Consider the following 20037-nt stretch of genomic DNA (forward strand, 5'->3'; position numbering starts at 1 on the left):
TTCAAATTCTAAAAAAAATTCTATATTTGATATTTATTTATGGATATAGTTCCTTTGGTGGGATATTTTAGCTTTTTTAATTCATTAAACTTCTAGTTTTTGGACGAAATGAAATTACTGTCCCTTTTGTACCCCTCGAGGACTGAAGTGGTTCTACAAAATTGTATTTAATTGCCATGTGACACAAAAGTAGGCACTGATAGGCTATTTCCAATCAAACAAAAAAAATAATACTATCATAGATCAACAAGTCACTCTTAGTTCATTGATGAGTCAGGCAATGTTTCAACATGACTACCTCTGGCCTGAAGAAGACCCAACAAAGTCAAAACGTTAGTCAATGTTGTCCCTGTAGAACCCACCCATAGCTAAAATATATCTAGACAACATCCGGCCTCGAGCTACATGTTCCCTTGTCCAACAAATTAATTATTTTGAGTAGAATGTTAATAGAATCCAAGAATTCTGAAGCCCCAATATGTGTCACAGAACTCTCCCGGGTTAACTTGGACTCTTCAGGTGAAGCACTGTTTCACACCCTGGTGGATTCCAGATGAATGACCCATACACTACCCCACCAGGTGGATCTTGGGTTACGGTTTTACTTCTGCCTCTCCTTGGCCATGTTATTCCTCCGTGCTCTTGACACATGGCATTATCTGAGCCTCAGGGCTAGAGCTTTGTGTTCTTGGCCTTGTATACTGAGCATCTGATTTGCTGCATCTGATCCGTCTTCTGTGTTTGACCCTTGGCTTTGGACTCTGACCTCGTTCTGGTGTTTGTTCCTTGGTACGCCGCTGATCACGATATTCTGGTTTCTGACTTTGGCTTGTACTGTGTATTGGTCAGCACCCACTACCGCCTGCTGGCCTGCTACTTTCTGTTCTTTTCCTGCTGGTCTGCTGTCGCATGCCAGTCTGCTGCGGTCTGCCAGCATCCCTGCCAGAGGGCTACCAGCCACGCACCTGCTGTGTGCCCTGCCAGAGGGCTACCAGCCGTGCTCCTTCCTCGTGCCCTGCCAGTGTGCTTCCATTTCCGCACCAACCCAGCCACTGAGAGCTTGTTATTCCAAACCTGTTTCCTGCCTTTATTAAGCTTGTCCCCCCAAGTGTATATCCTGCCCAAAACTCTTAGAGATGGCACCCAAGAGGAAGACTAGGGCTAAAGTGTAGAGTAGCCCTGAACTGGATCCATCGTCAGTGTGCCTTCGTCTGCTTCTAGGCATGGCACGATATGTACATGTTCTTTGTACTGTAAACAGTGCTTGTGAAATAGACACACCGTGTGGATCATAAAATGGCTATTCTGCACATTATGAAGATCTATCTATTTAATAGGCCTGATGTTCAACATGCCCAGTATAGATACAAGAGTTCAGATATTTTGTCCACACACAGGTTAATAGAGTGTAATAAAAGAGGTGGACGGCACCTGGCGTCTGTCATGCCCCTCTCACCCTTACCTGTTCTCCCCAGCTGTCTACCCGGGATCATAATTGCGGCAGAGTGGTAGGCCACAGCCGTGGCCTAAAGTTAGAAGAGACCCCAGAAAATATTTCAGGTGTTACCTAGAACTCAGCATAATGTTGTACACCTGTGGAGGGGAGGTGAAGCCCGCCTCCACCATCGGCTATCCACCAATGATGTTCATGCAGAGAAACAGTGAGCCAGGTGCTGTGGAAGCACTCCCCTCTGGTAACCAATCCAGTGAGGAGCTTGTTCAGCACTGGGGAGGAGTAGATACCTACAGCACTATAAAAACCCCTCAGACTGTTACCACTTTACTCCAGTATTCCAGAGCTTTGGTTCCTGTGTGTTCTAGGACTCCAGATTCCAGTTCTTCTTCACTCGCTTTGCTACAGACCCTCTATTGGATTATCTGTTACCTGACCTTTGGCTTTCCTGTTGGACTACCCCATTTCTCTATTTCCTGACCTTAGCTTGGATTACTGTTTATTCCTGATTGCCGCCTACCCTGATTTATTGGACTGTTCCTGACATCGCTTTTGGATTATCCTCTGCTCTTGTTCTCCAAACCTAATCCTGGGTTCAAAGTAGACCTGAAAGCACCCTAGCCGCAGCTTAGAGGTTAATGAAGGAATGTTTCTTAGCTTTCTAGCTTTATGTCTCTCTCGTCTTATACCAATCACGCCTAGTTGGGAAGGCCACTCTGTGACAACTCCAGCATTTGCAGATTCTGGTGCGACAGGAATATTCGTAGACTAAACCCTTATGGTCTTGAAACTCACGTAAACCACGAAACGTGATTGTTCTCCCCGTGAAGTTCCACCATGAAAACCAGCCAAATCGAGGATGACCGTAGATGGCCGCTACATGGCTGAAAAGGCTTACGCGGCTATTAAAACATTCCAATGTCAATAATGTAGATGAATTCTGAAACTGACATTCCGGGAAAAAGTCGAAAGTCCAATGAGATACCTCTGAAAGTAATCAATAACCGTTAATATAAAAGACGTTGTCTTCTAGGAGCCGCATTCTCTGGTGGCTCTCTGATAAACAAGAACTTTTGTGACGAATACGGTAAGCTTATTTTGGACTTTATATAACTTATCATTTCTGAAATATGAATTATGCGTGAAGCTGGGGAGAAGTTCTCAGGAGTTTAGCATGTCCTGTTTTATCTCATGTTTAATTTCTACCTCCTTCCCGTCTATCCTTGTCATTACAGGTCCAACACAGTAGACATGCCTCATTATTTTAAAGGGTTAATTGTGACATTTTTGGCGGCTCTGCGCTTTTCACATTGTGATCCTTCCGAGACACCCACCTGCTCAGTTGTTCAAGGGCTTCCGGGTCTTAATGGAAGAGATGGACGAGACGGGGTCAACGGTCAAAAAGGCGACCAAGGTAACTCATGATAAATTCCAGCCTTAGATGTGTAGATCACGTTGACCCAGTTTATGTTCTGGGAACCAACATGAAGCACTTTTGCCCATAAATACTAAGAAATACAAAGGAATATATGGCTCTGTCTAGAAGGTTTAATTTTTAGGTAGTCCTTTTTGTTTTTTGGTTTGCAATTTCATAATACATTTGGTTGAAGAGTCTAGTTCCTCAGAGTAGAACATGTATGTGCTCTAAAATATGACATTGACATGACCTTTTGTCCATCACATGTATGCACTGAACATATCTACTGTCTACCTTTAGGGACAAAACATGTTTAGGAATCAACCTAAAGCTCTGACATTCCTGAAGAGCAATACGTTGAAGATATCTTCTGCTCACAAATAGTGGACCATACCATTTTATCAATCCTTTATTCATTAGTCCTCTTCGTTTCTCTGGAAACCTTCCTGTTTCAATAATAGATTGTTGAATTAGATTATTGAATTATTAAATCTAATCAATTTATTGTGACCCCAATGTGGCCACCAGGTTTTAGTAGTAGATACACAACCCGTCTCTGAAATTATATTCTCATTGTGACATATTTAAAGGCTTATGTTGTGGGTTGTACGTTGTAGCAAATGATATTCCTCGATCCAGTGTTGTTTAAGCCTGACTGATATATATTTTTTAATTAAAACGTGAAAGGACTAATGGGACAAACTGGACCTTCTGGCTTAAGAGGCATCAACGGCCCCCCAGGTAAAGTAGGACCTCCGGGTCAAACAGGAATCCAAGGAGACAAAGGATCAACTGGTACTCAAGGTAAATGGTAACCGCTAGTTTGTGAAGCCATTTATGGTTAGTCTTGACCTCAAAAAGCCCAAGTATTAATCCAACTTACACTAAAAAGCTTATGTTTACATTTCTTTCAACTTTGTGTTAGGAACGAAGGGAGAAAAGGGGTCATCTGGAGAAAAAGGACCTCCCGGTATCAAGGGTGAAATGGGTTCTCCTGGTGCCAGGGGGGATAAAGGAGATCCAGGTATCCAAAATGACTACAAAATCGTCCTTCCCAATAAATATACGTGAGGTAACCTCTTGTCAATGACTGAATGAGTCTTAGTAGGAAAAGCACTAGGTCCTCATCGCTGGAGCATGCGTGAGGCTGTGAATAAGAACTGATCTTATTGGCTCACGGCCGAGAAGTATTATTTCCTGCGGAAACTTCAAATAAATTGTTGTTTTTATTATTTTTTTTATTTTAGATGCTTCTATGGCTATAAAAGTCGCGAACTTGGAAAACAAAATTGCCGACCTGGAGAAGAGTATCGCAGTCCTCCGACGAGGTACATTTTTTCCGGAGTAAGCGAAGCGCGTTAAGCAGTTGGCCCATCTGGATTCAGAGGCCCACCTAAAATTCACCCAAAATAATTAACTGCAAATAACTCTTTTTAATTAACAGTTTGCTACGCCCATTCTGGAGTGACCACACTCGGGAATAAGATATATGTAGCCACTACCCAGGAGGGTAACTACGGCAACGCAAAAGCTCTGTGCAACTCTTATCAAGGGGTACTGCCGACTCCACTCAGCGCCGCCGAAAACGCCGCCATCTTCAAGATGTCCAAGGCGAAAACCATGTTCCTCGGTATAAACGACATTAAAAATGAAGACGCTTGGGTGGACGAGGATGGAAAAAGCACCGGCTATCGAGGTTGGGAGCCAAAGGAACCCAACGGGGGACGAAATGAAAACTGCGTTGAGATGACAGGGAGCGGGCGATGGAATGACTGCGTATGCGATCGTAAGAATACCATTGGCTGTGAATTCCGCTTATGAACGTACCACGTTACTAGAAAATTACCATTTTGTTTTAGAATCGTTATTCGTTGAGCCCGCTTACTAATTTTACTTTCATGTTATCAAATTTCTTCTTATTTTATTTTTTTATACTTTTGGAAAATTAATTTCCTGTTAAAGCAAAAACTGTGTATTTGAATAAACATTTTTTTTTTAAAAAAAATAATTTTTATTTCATTTTATATTTATTTAGAAATTTAGGATTTCTATTATGCATTTAAGATTTGGGCCAAAAATAGCCCATAGTACTATACAAATAGAAATTGAATAATAAATACCCTCCAGGTAAAATGTAAAAAAAAAATTAAAAAAAATTATAAAAAAAATAATAAAAAATGTCCTCCCATTTCAAAAATCACAGAAAAAATAGAAGAAAGAAATTAAGTTACTGGGGTAAAATGTGACATGTATTAGTAGAAACTAGATGATGAGTAGCTCGATGGAAGCCTCCAATGTTGGGCCAAGGAGAAGAGCGGGGCTACCATTAGGTCTTGCCCAAAGAAGATGGAGGCCAATCTACGGGAACGGAGGCCAATCTATGGGATGGAGGCCAATCTATAATTTGTAACAAAATATTTACAGGGAAAAAAGATGACTCTGGGCTCTACCTATCATTATTTTAAGCAAGAACTAGAATTTTATGAATGTTTTTTTTCAGAGAATATGGCAATCGCCTATCAGTGCCTGATATTCTGTCATGTGACAAATAACTGTTCCCGGCAAAAATATGAAAACATATTTACATAATCAAAGAATTATTTCTGGGAAGGGTTTGGACATTCTAAGGGGGGGGTGGTTGTTATACCTAGTAATAAATAATGGCAGATGTGTTTAGTAGCAGATGGCATCAGTCGGACCAAAAATCCAAGGGCCCTGCTTCACCTGAAAATATATATATTTATTGTTTTTTTGTACTTTTTAAAAAACTAAAAATAAACGTTCATGGGAATTCCGGGATGTTCTGTCTCCGTTTACAGAAGGAGCACAAAATGTGTTTTCTTGATTTCTATTAATGAAAAAAAAAAGATAAAACCTATTCAAGTGTGTATTTTGCGAAGAGGTTCCCTCTGAAGTTCCTCTGAAGTTTTCCGTTCCTTTAGAACAAGGAGCGCGTTCAGCCTCCATCTGGCAGGAGATCCTCGCGTCTTGGATTCAAGAGGAGTCAAGGAGACTCGAAAGGGCGAATATTACCTATTGCTCAATCACAACTATGCAAAGTACCGCACTGAAAAAGTCTCGAAAACCGGTTTTAGCTCCTCAGAAGGCTCTCAAGAGAACAGGAAGAATATTTATGATAATTTTAGGTCCAAATTTCCATCTTTGTGTCAACGTTGCGACACGATTTCAGATTTCAACAGTTTGTAGTTTGTAGTTTGTACCGCTAACCCTCTAGAACACCGTAAAGTTTTTAATCGTTCACGTCACGGCCACCATCAAGAGGGTACAACCAGTCCTGGGCTATTGGGAGGGCCCAGTTTCAGTGATCTGTTACAGGCCCCCTCATTGGCCCTTGCGGCCTGCCACCCAAAGCTGGACCCTTTGAGCCCTTTACCTGCGTCTGGGTACCAGATGGTCCCTTCCTAGGGTTTGTGGCCCAGATGGTCCTTTTTCCGGGAGTTTGGGCCAGGTGACAGGACCTTGGGGCCTAGTGGCCCCATTGTGAGAATGAGGCAGGGGACTGGAAGGAGCACGGGGCAGCCCAGGGAGGGCCCTTTTCTGAGGTTTCTACTGGGCCCCAACATTTTTTATGGTGGCCCTCATTCCCATAGACATTAAATATTTTTTCTCATTATTATAAAAAAAGAATACATTTTTTTTTATTCCTATTCATATAAAATTCCTATTTTATATTAAAATATATATTTATGTGTTGCTTCAACCCTAATTTCTATTTTTTCTCATGTAAATTATATATTGTAGGGCTTTTGTCCGAAATAATTTTTATTTAGAGATTTACTTGTTAAATGGTTTTGGATTTGGTGGGGTATTTTTAAGGGTTTATTTTTTAATTATAATTTTTTTAAATGAGGTCATTGTTTTTAATTGTTTTAATAACTTTTTAAGGTTTTGGAATTTCACAATTAAACAAAAAAATCCCCAAACATTTAAACCTTTCCAATGACATAGAACATTAAACCTTAATAACCTCATGCTCTAATAGATAAATAAACCCTTCCTTCGTACGCTCTCTCTCCTCTTAGACTGCTTGCTTGGAGAGGCCATTGCATCACCGACCTGCGCAACCTACGATAAATGGCATTTTACAATCATGATTAATTTTTTTGTAATGTCAAATACCTCTTCATCCAAAAAATTAGGCCATTAGTAAATGCATAAAACGTCAAAGTTGCACAAGGTACTTACGGACGAGTGTCGCTACTGAGAAAAGTACCCCACAAAGTTGAAGAGGTATCGAATGTCCACTTATTCTAATTAATCAAGTGGATTTTCTCCTTATAAAAAGGGACGTGGAATACAGGCTGTCACCATTCTCTACTGAAGCACCAAAGGTAGGTCCACCAGCCTTCTTCATTCCCTTCATTCTATCTTTATACCCCATTTTCCAATTATGATTTCAGTATATTTACTTAGTAAGAGGCGAGGGCATGCGAGTCCCCATTATTTTATTTTTATTTATTTTCTTAATTATGGAAACAAAGAATTTGCCGGCTTCAGATCCTGCTGTCCTTGGTCTCTTCTACGATTGAGGAGCCATATGCCTATCCCATGCATGTTTAATCCCCTCACTGTATTAGCTTCTACCACCTCTGCTGGGAGGCTGTTCCACTTATCTACCACCCTCTCAGTAAAGTAAAACAGATTTGGCTATACATTATACATTAGGAAGCTCTCTTTATTCATGGTTTATTTTCTGTTTCTTTAAGCAGACGAGAGGCAATGCTTGTGAAGAAGTCTTTGCTCCTGCTGGTAGCTCTGTACGTGACGTGCCATGCCGAGCTACCCGGTCCGTGTGCTGGAGTTCCAGGTATCCCTGGGACGCCTGGTCTGATGGGAGCCCCCGGAAGAGACGGACGAGACGGCGTCAAAGGAGATCCTGGACTGCCGGGTACTGACCGGCTTATTCTACTTATTCAATATGCTTTGTTCAAGAGATATAACAGCACGTACTTGTTTGATTTATACTAAAAATATTAACTTTTGTCAAAATTTAGGCCCACAGGGTCCACCAGGGGGCAACCAAGGACCACCAGGCAGGGATGGACTTCCAGGACCTATTGGTGCACCAGGAATACAGGGCCCCATGGGGCAAAAGGGAGACATTGGACCTCCAGGTTAGAGATGTAAAAATATCTACTCAATAAAACAAATGGGTCTGGACCTAAACTGATAGTACGGCCTCTATTTACTGGGATTATACTCTAGTTGGTGAAGTTTAAAAGGCCTTTCTTGTTGAAGAACTTCAGGGGTGGATGGAGAGCCTGTCCTCGGTAGGGGCACTCACACTAACACACACATCCAGACACTCGCACTAACACACACACATCCAGAAACACACTCACGCAGACACCCAGCACTAACACACACACCAAGACAACCAGGCACTCAGCATTAACATACACACACAGACACTCATGCTAACACACACAAACATACATCCAGACAGCCACAAAACATGCCCAGATACTCAAACTAATACAACCAGACCAAACACACACCAAATACCCAAAAACACGTTCACACACTTACATACCCATACATACACACAAACATACCCAGATACACACATACTAACATACCGAAAACACATACAGTGACACACACCCAGACAGATACACATACATACATAGACACACACTAACATACTCAGGCAGACATATATACATACACATGCACCTAACTTACCTTACCTAGCCTCAGCCGTCTTTGATGCAACTCGTCCAGTGAGTTAGCGCACTTCCACAGGGTCACGCAATGCTGCGTTGGCTGACCCTGCTCAACCTCAACTCCTCCAGGAAATTAGGGAGATAAATAGGTAAATCTGGGTTTCAGACTTACCTCTTTATCCCTACTCCCAGAGCATGCCTCTGTCTATCTCAATGGGTGGGTAATTGCCCCATTGCCCTCCTGGATATGCCAATGTCACAACCTGACCCATCAACATTCTTCCAGTGGTGGGAAACCAACAGCAGCTTGGAAACCTTGAGTTTCTCATGGGTTGAGCTCCCAAGGTTCTTCCCCTCAACAAAGACTTAACTTGGAATTCCTTGTGGAAGCTCAACCCTAGGAGATGTGTTTCGGTATGGTTAGAAAGTACATATTAAGTAGTCGAAATATGGATACCCAGTCCTAAAATAATGAACAAATCAACATCTCCCATCTGACATAATTTTCTTCTGCCATGTTTCAGGTACACCAGCATTGTTGGACAAGCAACTGCTCCTTCGCCTGTCACAGATAGATCGCCGTATATCCAGACTGGAAGGAGGTAATGTTTTGTTGAATGGGAGGCCCAATTTATAATAATTTTTCTTCTCATTTCTTCTTAGCCTTTAATATAATGCTGTTTATCGAATTTTCTCCAAATAAACTCTATTGCTGTCAGTCATGTGATATTTTGGGTGACTTTCCCGGCTCAAACACCACACTGAGCTGATGCTTTATGGCAATGCTAATGAAGTCCAATCCTCCATAGACTTTGATTGGACAGAGAGACTGGGTGGTAGTTAAGACTGAGCCATTCTATTGCTTACCACAAACAGTATACGAAGGAGTCGAGATGTTTATCTAGTAGATTGGGCTAAAATACCGGAAATGATATATTACACAAGGACACTTGTTGAAATTGAATAACGCCAACGTATATTTTTCAGTTCTTATGATGGAAGGAAAAATTAAAGCAGCCGGAAAAAAGATACTCGCGACCAACGGAAAGGAGGTGGATTTCGAGGCCTCTAAAAACACGTGTCAAGCAGTCGGCGGAAAACTTGCCACTCCTATGAACGACGAGGAGAACAACGCCATCTTGGGTATCGTGAAAGAGCACAACAGATACGCGTATTTGGGAATCAGGGAGGGAGAAATACCCGGGGTTTTCCATTACCTAGACGGGCTTCCGGTTAACTACACCCATTGGAGAAAGAGCGAACCCAGTGGTAAAGGGAAAGAAAACTGCGTTGAAATGTATACCGATGGGACCTGGAATGACAAGACATGCAACCAATATCGTCTCACCATTTGTGAGTTCTAAAGTCCTAAAAATATATTGTTCAATATTGTACATTTTGACCTCCATTATTGTTTATTTAAAGGAGAACATCAAGTCCGGCTCTTCCCAACAAGTCGGCCAAACGTATCTTGAATAAAAAAATACATTTCTGTTCTTAATGTTCTTCATGCAGAGAAGATTTTGAGATGAAAATCTGTTTCTATCACAAAAATGTATTCAATACTGAATTTTTTTTTTCCTGCCTGTAAAGAACGAAATAAAATTTCATGAAAAGCATATAATAACCACTTTGTTTCATTCTCTAAACTTTTTTTAATGCATTCAAATACGTTTCGCCATTATATGAAATACAAAATAACAAATTACAGAAAAACAGAAAATAGTGCATTAAAAAAAAATACAAGATTGCAAATTACAAAAAAAATATAAAAAAGAAAGTCACAAAAAAAATCATTATTTCAAATTCCTTCAAAATTCCAACAAATTTAACAATAATCTTATGGAAAAAACACGGAGTTATGGTAAGGGTTAAAATATAAAAATATCTATTAATAATTTAGTGAAAATACCTTTTTGTCCAGCAGGTGGCAGAAGAGGACCATAAGCAAAAATCAGAATTTCTTTTACTATTTTCGTCTATTTCTCGGTACTCTATGGTATAAAATGAACCAATTCTTCTCGTTAAGCATAAAATACAAAAACATAATAGAAATAATTATAAGGATTTTTTCAAAAGATTAATACAAATAACTTTAAAGAACCGCATTTACCCAGGCAAAGTCATTTTGAAATCATCAAGTATTTCTTGATATGGTTTCTTTGCTGTTTTATCTATTTATTTTATTGACACCTATACATTTATCAGAGGTGACAAATCCCCGTTGCTTGGCTCAGTTAAATACCAGGATGAAATATCAGACTGATATTCTGCAAAGGGTACAGGGATTTCAGTATATTTACTTAGTAAGAGGCGAGGGCATGCGAGTATCCATTATTTTATTTTTAATTACTTTATTAAATATAGAAACAAAGAATTTGCCGGCTTCAGATCCTGTCTCTTCTAAGATTCAGGAGCCATATGCCTATCCCATGCATGTTTAATCCCCTCACTGTATTAGCCTCTCTACCACCTCTGCTGGGAGGCATCCGGAAAAAAGCTTATCCGGAGAAGACAAGGTGAGGGCTAACATCGGTCCTGTGAGACCATTCATGTGTGGAGTTGCTTCTCAACCAAGGGAGTGGGCAAGAAGAACTCAGCCATGAATAAAGAATGGTACCAACACATCCTTCAAGAGCAACCTCTCCCAACCATCCAACCATACAGTTTGGTGACGAACAATGCCTTTTTTTGTGATAACTAAGTGGCTCGGGGCACAAAACATCGACATTTTGGGTCCATGGCCAGGAAACTCCCCAGACCTTAATCCCATTGAGAACTTGGTGGTCAATCCTCGAGAGGCGGGTGGACAAATCCACAAATTCTGACAAAACTCCAAGCATTGATTATGCAAGAATGGGCCGGCCATCAGTCAGGATGTGGTCCAGAAGCTAATTGAATGCAAATATTGACTCTTTGCATAAACTTAATGTAATCGTCAATAAAAAGCCTTTGACGCTTATGAAATACTTGTAATTGTACTTCAGTGTTACCATGGTAACATCTGACAAAAATATCTAAGAACGCTAAAGAAGCAAACTTTGTGAAGACCAATACTTGTGTCCTTCTCAAAACCTTTGGCCACGACTCTTAGTGTGTGCACATGTACCTTTTGGGTATGTTAGCGTGTGTACGTGTCTTTCGGTATGTTATTGTGTGTGTGTCTGTGTATGTTATTATGAGTATTATGTGTGTCTGTGTCTGGGTGTGTTAGTGAAAGTGTGTGTGGTGGTATATTAGTGTGTGAACATGTGTCTTTGGGTATGTTAGTGCGTGGAGGTATGTTAGTGTGTGTGTCTGGGTATATTAGTGTGTGAACATGTGTCTTTAGGTATGTTAGTGTGTGTGGGGGTATGTTAGTGTGTGTGTCGGGGTATATTAGTGTGTGAACATGGGTCTTCGCCTGGGTATGTTAATGTGTTTGCCTGGAAATGCTAGTTTGAGGGCCAGAGTATGTTTGTGTGAGGGTCTGGGTGTGTGTCTGGATATGTGCTGGTGTGAGTGTATGTGTGTTACTGTGAGTGTCGTGATGTGTGTTAGTTTGAGTGCATGTGTGTTACTGTGAGTGTCGTGATGTGTGTTAGTGTGAGTGCATGTGTGTTAGTGTGAGTGTCGTGATGTGTGTTAGTGTGAGTGCATGTGTGTTAGTGTGAGTGTCTGGATGTGTGTTAGTGTGAGTGCCCCTTCCAAGGTCAGGCTCTGGATCCGTCCCTGACTCCGGGTGACTATAAGTATAGGGTAAACTGGTTATTTCATGATTACATCACTGGAGTCCATTTCAATGTCCAGTGATCAGGACTCAGGGTACAACAGCCCTGGATTCTTGGTCGCACCTTGTGTGATAAGTCAAAGAGGGTATAATTAGAAACCCCAGCAGGGCCTTGGAGCGTTTGCATGGTCTCTGATACACCGTCCGATGCTTCTTGGTGACAAAGGGGAGATTGCTGTGTCCTCTCACAGCCTTCTCTTTATAATCACTAATACAATCTTCACTCCAGCCTGGTCCTCTAGAGGGCTTTTTTTGTTACCTGGTATGTTAATAAACCTTAAGGAGTTTTTTAAAATGTTCTTTGGTTTTACTAATATTGTTTAAATACAAAAAAAATGGAACTCTATGATAAATAATTAGAATAAACAATGAAAAGAAATTGTATAAAAAACAACAAGAAGAAAAAAGTTTAAACAAACTGTTTAGTAAAAATGAAAAGAAAATGTATAACAAATAATTAGAATAAAAAAAATGAAAGACAGCAGCAGAGGTTGTCGGTGAACATATGCACGATGCGCTCAGACAACCTCGCAGGGGCGCAGATGTCCACCGGCTGCCGGAGAGGAGGATCCAGCTCCTCTGCAGCGCTGCGGGGGATCTGGATCCTAACCCTGCTGCTTGCCCGCAGCAAGGCTTAATGAGAAAAAAAACACCTGCCAGCAACCGTAACTGCATTTATATATATATATATATATTGATCTATACATGGGCTACACATATGTTCTTTCTAACAACCTAAAGAGGCCATGTCATGTCATCATGGTATATACCCCGCACAGGAGGAGGAAAAGAGGACTATGCTCGTAGCTCCAAGGTAGGAATAATGGGCTATGGATGGGGTGACTTTGGGCTGTGGAGGGGTGACTTGGGGGTTGTAGTGGAGTGGAAAGTTGGTGGCTGGGGCGTGGTGACCTGGGGCTGTGGAATGATTGAAATTTGGTGGCTGTGGACTTTTTCATTATCATAATTTTTATTTAGTAGAGCGTTGGCCACGGTACTCAAGAAAAGATAGGATTTTCACAATTTAACTCTATAAAATTCTAAAAAAAAATGTAAAATTATATTTATATATATATGCAGTAACTAATATTTATATATATAATTCATATTTTTGTAAATTTTATGTAACTTTCTGATATACTTTTGTGTTTACAATGAATTTGACAAAAAAGACCAAAGTTATTATTCCATATAAGACATCCCAAAAAAATCCCAAAAATTTTAAAATTTCCATTAAACCATAATAACCCCCTGCTCTAATTGACAAACAACAACCCCTCCCCCCCCCATTTGTAGGCTCTCTCCTCTTAGACTGCTTGTTTGGAGAGGCCATTGCATCACTGACCTGCGCAACCTGCGAGAAATGGCATTTTACAATCACGATTAATGGGTTTTTTACGTTTTTTTTGTAATGTCAAATACCTCTCCATGCAAAATTAGGCCATTAGTAAATGCATAAAACGTCAAAGTTACACAAGGTACTTACGGACGAGTGTCGCCACGGAGAAAAGTACCCCACAAAACTGAAGAGGTATCGAATGTCCACTTAGTCTAATTAATCAAGTGGATTTTCTCCTTATAAAAAGGGACGTGGAATACAGGCTGTCACCATTCTCTACTGAAGCACCAAAGGTAGGTCCACCAGCCTTCTTCATTCCCTTCATTCTATCTTTATACCCCATTTTCCAATTTTATTTCGGTATATTTACTAAGTAAGAGGCGAGGGCATGCAAGTTATTATTTCATTTTTCATTCTTTTTTAATGGTTTTCTTTATGTTCTTTTTTTTTAAGCAGACGAGAGACAATGCTTGGGAAGAAGACTTTGCTCCTGCTGGTAGCGCTGCACGTGACGTGCCTTGCTGCGCTACCCAATCCATGTGCTGTAGTCCCAGGTCTCCCTGGGACGCCTAGTCAGATCGGAGTCCCCGGAACAGACGGCGTCAAAGGAGATCTTGGACTGCCAGGTACTGACCGACTTATTCTACAAGTAGGCCTTTAAGATCAAGCCAACTCTTTATTCTTTTGAGTTGGTGATTCTCCTATCAAAATTTAATGGGGAGCTGTCACAATCCAGATTATTCTCCATCATAATTTCCATCTTCTTACTTTAGTTGTAGTTTTACATCTCCTGTTGTGCTGTATGTGGGAGCCGCCATCTTGCTATCAGCAATATCAATGACATACAACAGCATGTTCTTGTTTGATTTTACTTTTTGTCCTCTCAAAATGTAGGCCTACAAAGTCCACCAGAAGTCAACCAAGGACCATTAGGAAGTGATGTACTTCCAGGACCTATTGATGCACCAGGAATAAAGGGCCCAATTGGGAAAATGGCAGACATTGGACTTCCAGGTTAGAGACCTAAAAATATCTACCCAATAAAACTAATGCGTCTGGTTCTAATCTGATGGTAAGGGCTCTATTTACTAGGATTCTACTCTTCATTAATTTTAAAGGGCTAATTTGGCCTTTCTTGTTGAGGAACTTCAGTTGGGTCTAACAAAACCTAACCTATCAGCAAGATCCATCAACATTCTTCGAGTGGTGGGGAACCAACAGCGGCTTGGAAACCCTGAGGTTTCCCGTGGGTTAAGTTTGTTCCCCTTAAAGACTTAACTTGGAATTCCTTGTCAATGCTAAACTTGGGGTTTGGAGAAGCTCATCCCTAGGAGATGTGTTTCAGCATGTTTAGAAAGTACATATTGTTGAGTAGTCGAAATATGGATATCCAACTCTACAAAAATTAAAAATGTTGTAGTGTTGATGAAAATCACTGAATTTAAGAAAAAAAAATGAACAAACATCTACCAGCTTAAATAGTTTTCTGTTGTCACGTTCCAGGTACACCAGCCTTGTTGGACAAGCTACTGCTCTTTCGCCTGTCACAGATAGATCGTCGCGTATCCAGACTGGAAGGAGGTATTGTTTTGTTGAATGGGAGGCCCGCCATTGTTGTCAGTCATGTGATATCTTGGGTGACTTTCCCTGCTTAATCAGCACACTGAGCTGTTGCTTTATGGCGATGCTAATGAAGTCCGTCCCTCCATAGACTTTCATTAGATAGAAAGTCTGAGTGGTAATTAAGACTGAGCCGTTCTATTTACCACTGTATGATAAGGAGTCATGATGTAGATTGGGCTAGAATATCAGAACTAGAACACATAACCAATACAAATTATGTATTACACAGTCCTTATGATGGAAGGCAAAATTAAAGCAGTCGGAAAGAAGATATTCGCGACCAACGGCAAGGAGGTGGATTTTGAAGTCTCTAAAAACACGTGTAAGGCTGCCGGTGGAAAACTCGCCACTCCTACGAACGACGCGGAAAACAAGGCCATCTTGAGTATCGTGAAAGAACACAACAGATACGCGTATTTGGGAATCAGGGAGGGAGCAATTCCCGGGGTTCTCCAAAACCTAGACGGGCTTCCGGTTACCTACACTCGTTGGAGAAAGAACGAACCCAACGGTAAAGGAAAAGAAAACTGCGTTGAAATGTATACCGATGGGACCTGGAACGACAAGGCATGCAACCAAAATCGTCTCACCATTTGTGAGTTCTAAAGTCCTAAAAATATTCATTATTGTACATTTTGACCTAGGAGAACATCAAGTCCGGCTCTTCCCAACAAGCCGGCCAAAGGTATCTTGAATAAAAAATAAAAATCTGTTCTTGGCGTATATTATTCTAACGCAGACCATATTGTGAGATCAAAATTTCTTGTTATAACAAAATGTATCAAATACTGAAATTGTCATGCCCTTGAACAATGAAATAAAATTTCATGAAAAGCATCATATAACTTCTTTATTGCATTATTTTTTATACCGTTTAAGGCATTCTAACATGTTTTGCTATTTGATATGCAAAATTGCACCCTACACAAAAAATAAAAAAATTACAAATTCCGAAAAAAATTCAAAATTATCAATATAAAAAAAAATAATAATTTAAAATTAAATTTTTTTATTTTTTTAATAGGAACATTCAAAAATTCCTGAAATTTTACAATAACCTCCTGATCCAAAGATCTCAATTTAGGGTAGGGGATTACAAAAGTAAAGCTAAAAAAACTAATCTATTGAGATAGTTTTCCATTTTATATATGAGTAAGTGGTGGGCGGTATTTACCATTAAGCTAGGACAATATCCTGTTTGTCCAGCAGGTGGCAGAAGAGAACCATAAGCAAAATTCACAATTTCTTTTAATATTTTGTCTATGTCTCGGTACTCTATGGTATAAAATAAACCAAATTCCTGCCGCAAAGCATAAAATACAAAAACACAACAGAAATAATTGCTAAAAAGGTAAGTTGGTGGCAAATTTATTTAAAATTCCGCTTTCAAAAACATCAATATTTAATTTCTCGGATTTTTGGGGGGGGTTTTTTAATTTTTTTTTATATATATATTGACATGTGCGATGCCGGTGACAGATTTTAACACCCATTGCCTGTAATTTGTGGTTTGTGAATCAGAGGTGACAAAGCCCCATTGGTCGGCTCAGTTAAATAGCAGATGAAATACTCACTTTACAACAATAAAAGGCATTTAACCTCAAATAAAATGTTGGCGACACACTTAGAACCTTGAGAAAGCAGCTTATTCTTGTAACAGCCATCCAGTAGGAGAGAGACTCGGTGTTTTTAACGAGATACCCATCGGTGAGGTCGATTGAAGGACTGGTGGGGGGGTGGGAGAAGGAAGAGTGTGTGGTCTCTATGTGTCATCTCTTCATAGTTCTCAGTTGTCTTTAATGTATCTAAGAGGTCCCTTTAAATTTCAGTGTGGTGAAGGGGCAGATGCATTTGGGGGGGTCTGCAGATCCCCCCATAGATAATTAAGGGGGACACCATGAGGACCATGAGGGACATGCAACCAACATAGTGGATGTGATGGCTGGAGTGTCCCATTAATGACCAAATGACTCCTAGATTGCTTCTCATTTGGGAAAACTCGTGCTTTGTTATTGGTTTACTGGAGTATAAGGATTTTTACCCCAATCTCAGGATAAATGGGTAGATTTGCAGGCTTTTACCCCGATCTTGGGGTGAATGGGCAGATTCTCAGGGTCAGACAATCTGGAGCTGAATCCTTCATATACCCCTTTAATTTAATGATATCTGAGCTTCCCGATTGGTGCTTTTCTCTCTGCTATATCCCTGCTTGAATACAGGTGACTCCATTCAGAATATCTTCACCTATCTTCGTTTCCATAAGGACTATAAGAACCATTTAGCTGCGGTGCTGGTTCCCGTAGATATTTCTTATTTTTTTTTTATTTGTTTTCCTTATTTGGCTAATTCATTTCTAATTTTTATATTTATTTATATATTTATATATTGTCTCCATGAGGACCGTTTGGCTGCGAGTCACTGCAATAAGATCTGCGTGATGGCCTGCGTGATGGCCTATTAAAGGGTTAATTTCTGCCTAAGTCTCTTTTTTTTGTAGATGTTTATCCCCCCCCCCCGTTGTTAGCTCTTTCCGACCCATTTAACGCGTCTCGAACTTGCATTACAACGTCAGGATTTTAACAATGTCCCTGCCCCTTTAAGAAGAAAAAAAAAAAAACCTTGGGAAATATCCAGGTGTATAAACATGCGCGTCGATCATATCAAATGTTTATACCTATTTCATTCTCCATCTGCTGTTCTACAAATTATTCCAAGGAGATCGGTTATCAGCTCGGTGCTACCTGACGGGTCTCCTGTAGAATCGAACCTCGGACCCCGTAACTGACGCCCCCCGTATGCGCATGCGCAAAGAATAAGGTCAGTATTTAATATTCAACTGGTTTCGGTTATGCTTCAAAAAACACCTGTTTTTTTTTTGTTTTTTAAATGAAAATAAAAAAAATTATAATTAAATAATTTTAATTAATTTAATTTTTAAAGTTTTAAAAATAAATAAAATTTTTGGAGTGGCTACCAGACGGAACTTAAGCGCAAAAGAGTTCTGGGGTATCAGCTGATTAAAAAAGGTCATGAACGGAGAGAGAAAAAGGTTTTAAAGGCAAAGTCTGGGTGGGGAGTCGTGGAGGAGGGGGGAGGGTCTGTAAAAAAAAATATTAAATAAATAAAAATGAATGAATTAAAAATGTTTATAGCGATAAGAATTTTACTACGTGACACACAGTCGTGTTTTGATTGGCTCACTCCTTTTTTGTGGGAGTATTTAATTTAATATCATGTAAGAAAATATTGTAAAAAAAACATAGATCCGGTTAAAAAGTAATAAATAATAATAACAGAAATAATAATAATAATAATAATAATAATAATAATAATACAAATAATAATAATAATACAAATTCCAATGCCTAAAAAAAACCTAATTTCCCCCAAACCTATGAAGGTGGAAAGGATCTGCTCACGGTTTCTACTTATCTGTAAAAGAAATGTTCTTAATAATTTTATTCAATAATAATTTATTATTTTTAACGAATGTCCTTACACAATTTCTTTTCCATAGCTGAAGCACCTAAAAATACAGAAATTGTACCCAAAAAATTATGCATTCCCTGTTTTGTTTCCAATAACAATCAGTAGCTTAAGAAAAAAAAATCACGCACGGACGAACGCCAAGAGACAATGGGATCATCGTCAACATTTACACAATTAAGCTTTAGTTGCCGCCTCCCGGCGCCCTGGTCTGGTTCGCAATTTAGTTCCAGGAATGCTTAAAGCGGGTTTGTCGCTGTGTAAACAAATATCTATTTATCGAACAGGGCCAAGGTTTTCTTATGCCTGCCAAATAAATACGTGTTGGAGGTTCAACAGATTTCCATCAGGAAGTTCTTCCCTATATGTGGTCTGCGCATGCAGAGGTCTCTAGCTGGCGGCTTCGGACGGAGGGCTTCTGGAGCTTGAGAAAAGATTGCTTTTCTAGAGTTCAAAGTTCTAGTACGCGTTACATCAGCGGTAAGGGTGGAAGTGGCTTTGGAGAAGACATGTAGGTCCATGCTTTAGTCCACTGGTGAACATCTCTAGTCCTCATCACAATTTTTTGTTTGGTCATAGGAAAGTCAACCCAAAAAATCATTAAACTTCTAGTTTTTGGATGAGAATCCATGAAATTGACACTCACTCTTATTCCATCGAGGAGTCAGCCAATGTTTCGACACGACTAGCTCTGGCCTGAGGAAGACAAAGCAAAGTCGAAGAGTTGCTGGTCTATGTTGTCCCTGTACAACCCACCCATAGCTGAATTGTGTCCGGACACCACGTGGCCTTGGGCTTCATATTTCTGTGTCCAACTGTTGACTTCTTTTGCGTAAAATGTTGATAAGATCTAAAAACATGAATTCTGAAACCTCAATTTGCAGTTTAGGCTACCCTAGGTGTAAAAATAAGTTACTAGAACTTGCTCAAAGTTGGTGGTGTGTGGACCAAAGGGGGGGTAGGCAGGAGCAACCAGATGTCTTCCTAACCTTCTTCCATTTTGCGTGACTCTACCCAACATGGGGCCCTAATTAAGTTCTTACCCAATCACAACAAAAGCAGGAGAACCTTAATCGTCAATGAGGAACGAGTGTTGAAGCGGTGGCAGGGAGCTCATTGTCCTCTTGGGACAACCTAGAAGGGAGATTAGAGATCTCCCAGCTGGCCAGCTAACACCATGGAGGGCTCCATAGTTCCTTTCTGCCTGGAGATGAGTGTCATTAAAAGGTGGAGCACCGGGAGATGATGTCATGTCTCAGCGTC

At 40.2% G+C, this 20037-nt stretch overlaps 3 protein-coding genes across 3 annotated transcripts; all 3 read left to right on the forward strand.

The window, feature by feature from the left end:
• The first annotated feature begins 2492 nt into the window (after nt 1-2492).
• On the forward strand, nt 2493-4706 carry LOC128468170 (pulmonary surfactant-associated protein D-like). Its single transcript, XM_053449861.1, has 6 exons — nt 2493-2540; nt 2689-2867; nt 3558-3674; nt 3796-3894; nt 4118-4198; nt 4315-4706. The coding sequence occupies exons 2-6, from the start codon at nt 2705-2707 to the stop codon at nt 4689-4691; spliced, it is 837 nt and encodes a 278-aa protein (XP_053305836.1). The 5' UTR covers nt 2493-2540; nt 2689-2704; the 3' UTR covers nt 4692-4706.
• A 2894-nt stretch (nt 4707-7600) lies between these two features.
• Nucleotides 7601-10171, forward strand: LOC128468181 (pulmonary surfactant-associated protein A-like). Its single transcript, XM_053449875.1, has 4 exons — nt 7601-7779; nt 7886-8005; nt 9082-9159; nt 9545-10171. Exons 1-4 carry the CDS (start codon nt 7611-7613, stop codon nt 9919-9921), a joined length of 744 nt encoding a protein of 247 aa, XP_053305850.1. The 5' UTR covers nt 7601-7610; the 3' UTR covers nt 9922-10171.
• A 3759-nt stretch (nt 10172-13930) lies between these two features.
• Nucleotides 13931-16122, forward strand: LOC128468182 (pulmonary surfactant-associated protein A-like). The gene is made up of 5 exons (XM_053449877.1): nt 13931-13958; nt 14122-14291; nt 14560-14679; nt 15169-15246; nt 15518-16122. Exons 2-5 carry the CDS (start codon nt 14132-14134, stop codon nt 15892-15894), a joined length of 735 nt encoding a protein of 244 aa, XP_053305852.1. The 5' UTR covers nt 13931-13958; nt 14122-14131; the 3' UTR covers nt 15895-16122.
• Nucleotides 16123-20037: the final 3915 nt, after the last annotated feature.

This window comes from Spea bombifrons, chromosome 11 (assembly GCF_027358695.1).
Source record: "Spea bombifrons isolate aSpeBom1 chromosome 11, aSpeBom1.2.pri, whole genome shotgun sequence".
NCBI classification, from domain to species: Eukaryota; Metazoa; Chordata; class Amphibia; order Anura; family Pelobatidae; genus Spea; species Spea bombifrons.

Bases quoted from the DNA above. Each gene is read 5' to 3' on its own strand.
- LOC128468170 (XM_053449861.1), top strand. From the start codon at position 2,705: ATGCCTCATTATTTTAAAGGGTTAATTGTGACATTTTTGGCGGCTCTG. The intron at 2,868-3,557 runs GTAACTCATGAT...AAAACGTGAAAG, and splicing joins CGGTCAAAAAGGCGACCAAG to GACTAATGGGACAAACTGGA. The intron at 3,675-3,795 runs GTAAATGGTAAC...ACTTTGTGTTAG, and splicing joins AGGATCAACTGGTACTCAAG to GAACGAAGGGAGAAAAGGGG.
- LOC128468181 (XM_053449875.1), top strand. From the start codon at position 7,611: ATGCTTGTGAAGAAGTCTTTGCTCCTGCTGGTAGCTCTGTACGTGACG. The intron at 7,780-7,885 runs GTACTGACCGGC...GTCAAAATTTAG, and splicing joins AGGAGATCCTGGACTGCCGG to GCCCACAGGGTCCACCAGGG. The intron at 9,160-9,544 runs GTAATGTTTTGT...TATATTTTTCAG, and splicing joins TATATCCAGACTGGAAGGAG to TTCTTATGATGGAAGGAAAA.
- LOC128468182 (XM_053449877.1), top strand. From the start codon at position 14,132: ATGCTTGGGAAGAAGACTTTGCTCCTGCTGGTAGCGCTGCACGTGACG. The intron at 14,292-14,559 runs GTACTGACCGAC...CTCAAAATGTAG, and splicing joins AGGAGATCTTGGACTGCCAG to GCCTACAAAGTCCACCAGAA. The intron at 15,247-15,517 runs GTATTGTTTTGT...TGTATTACACAG, and splicing joins CGTATCCAGACTGGAAGGAG to TCCTTATGATGGAAGGCAAA.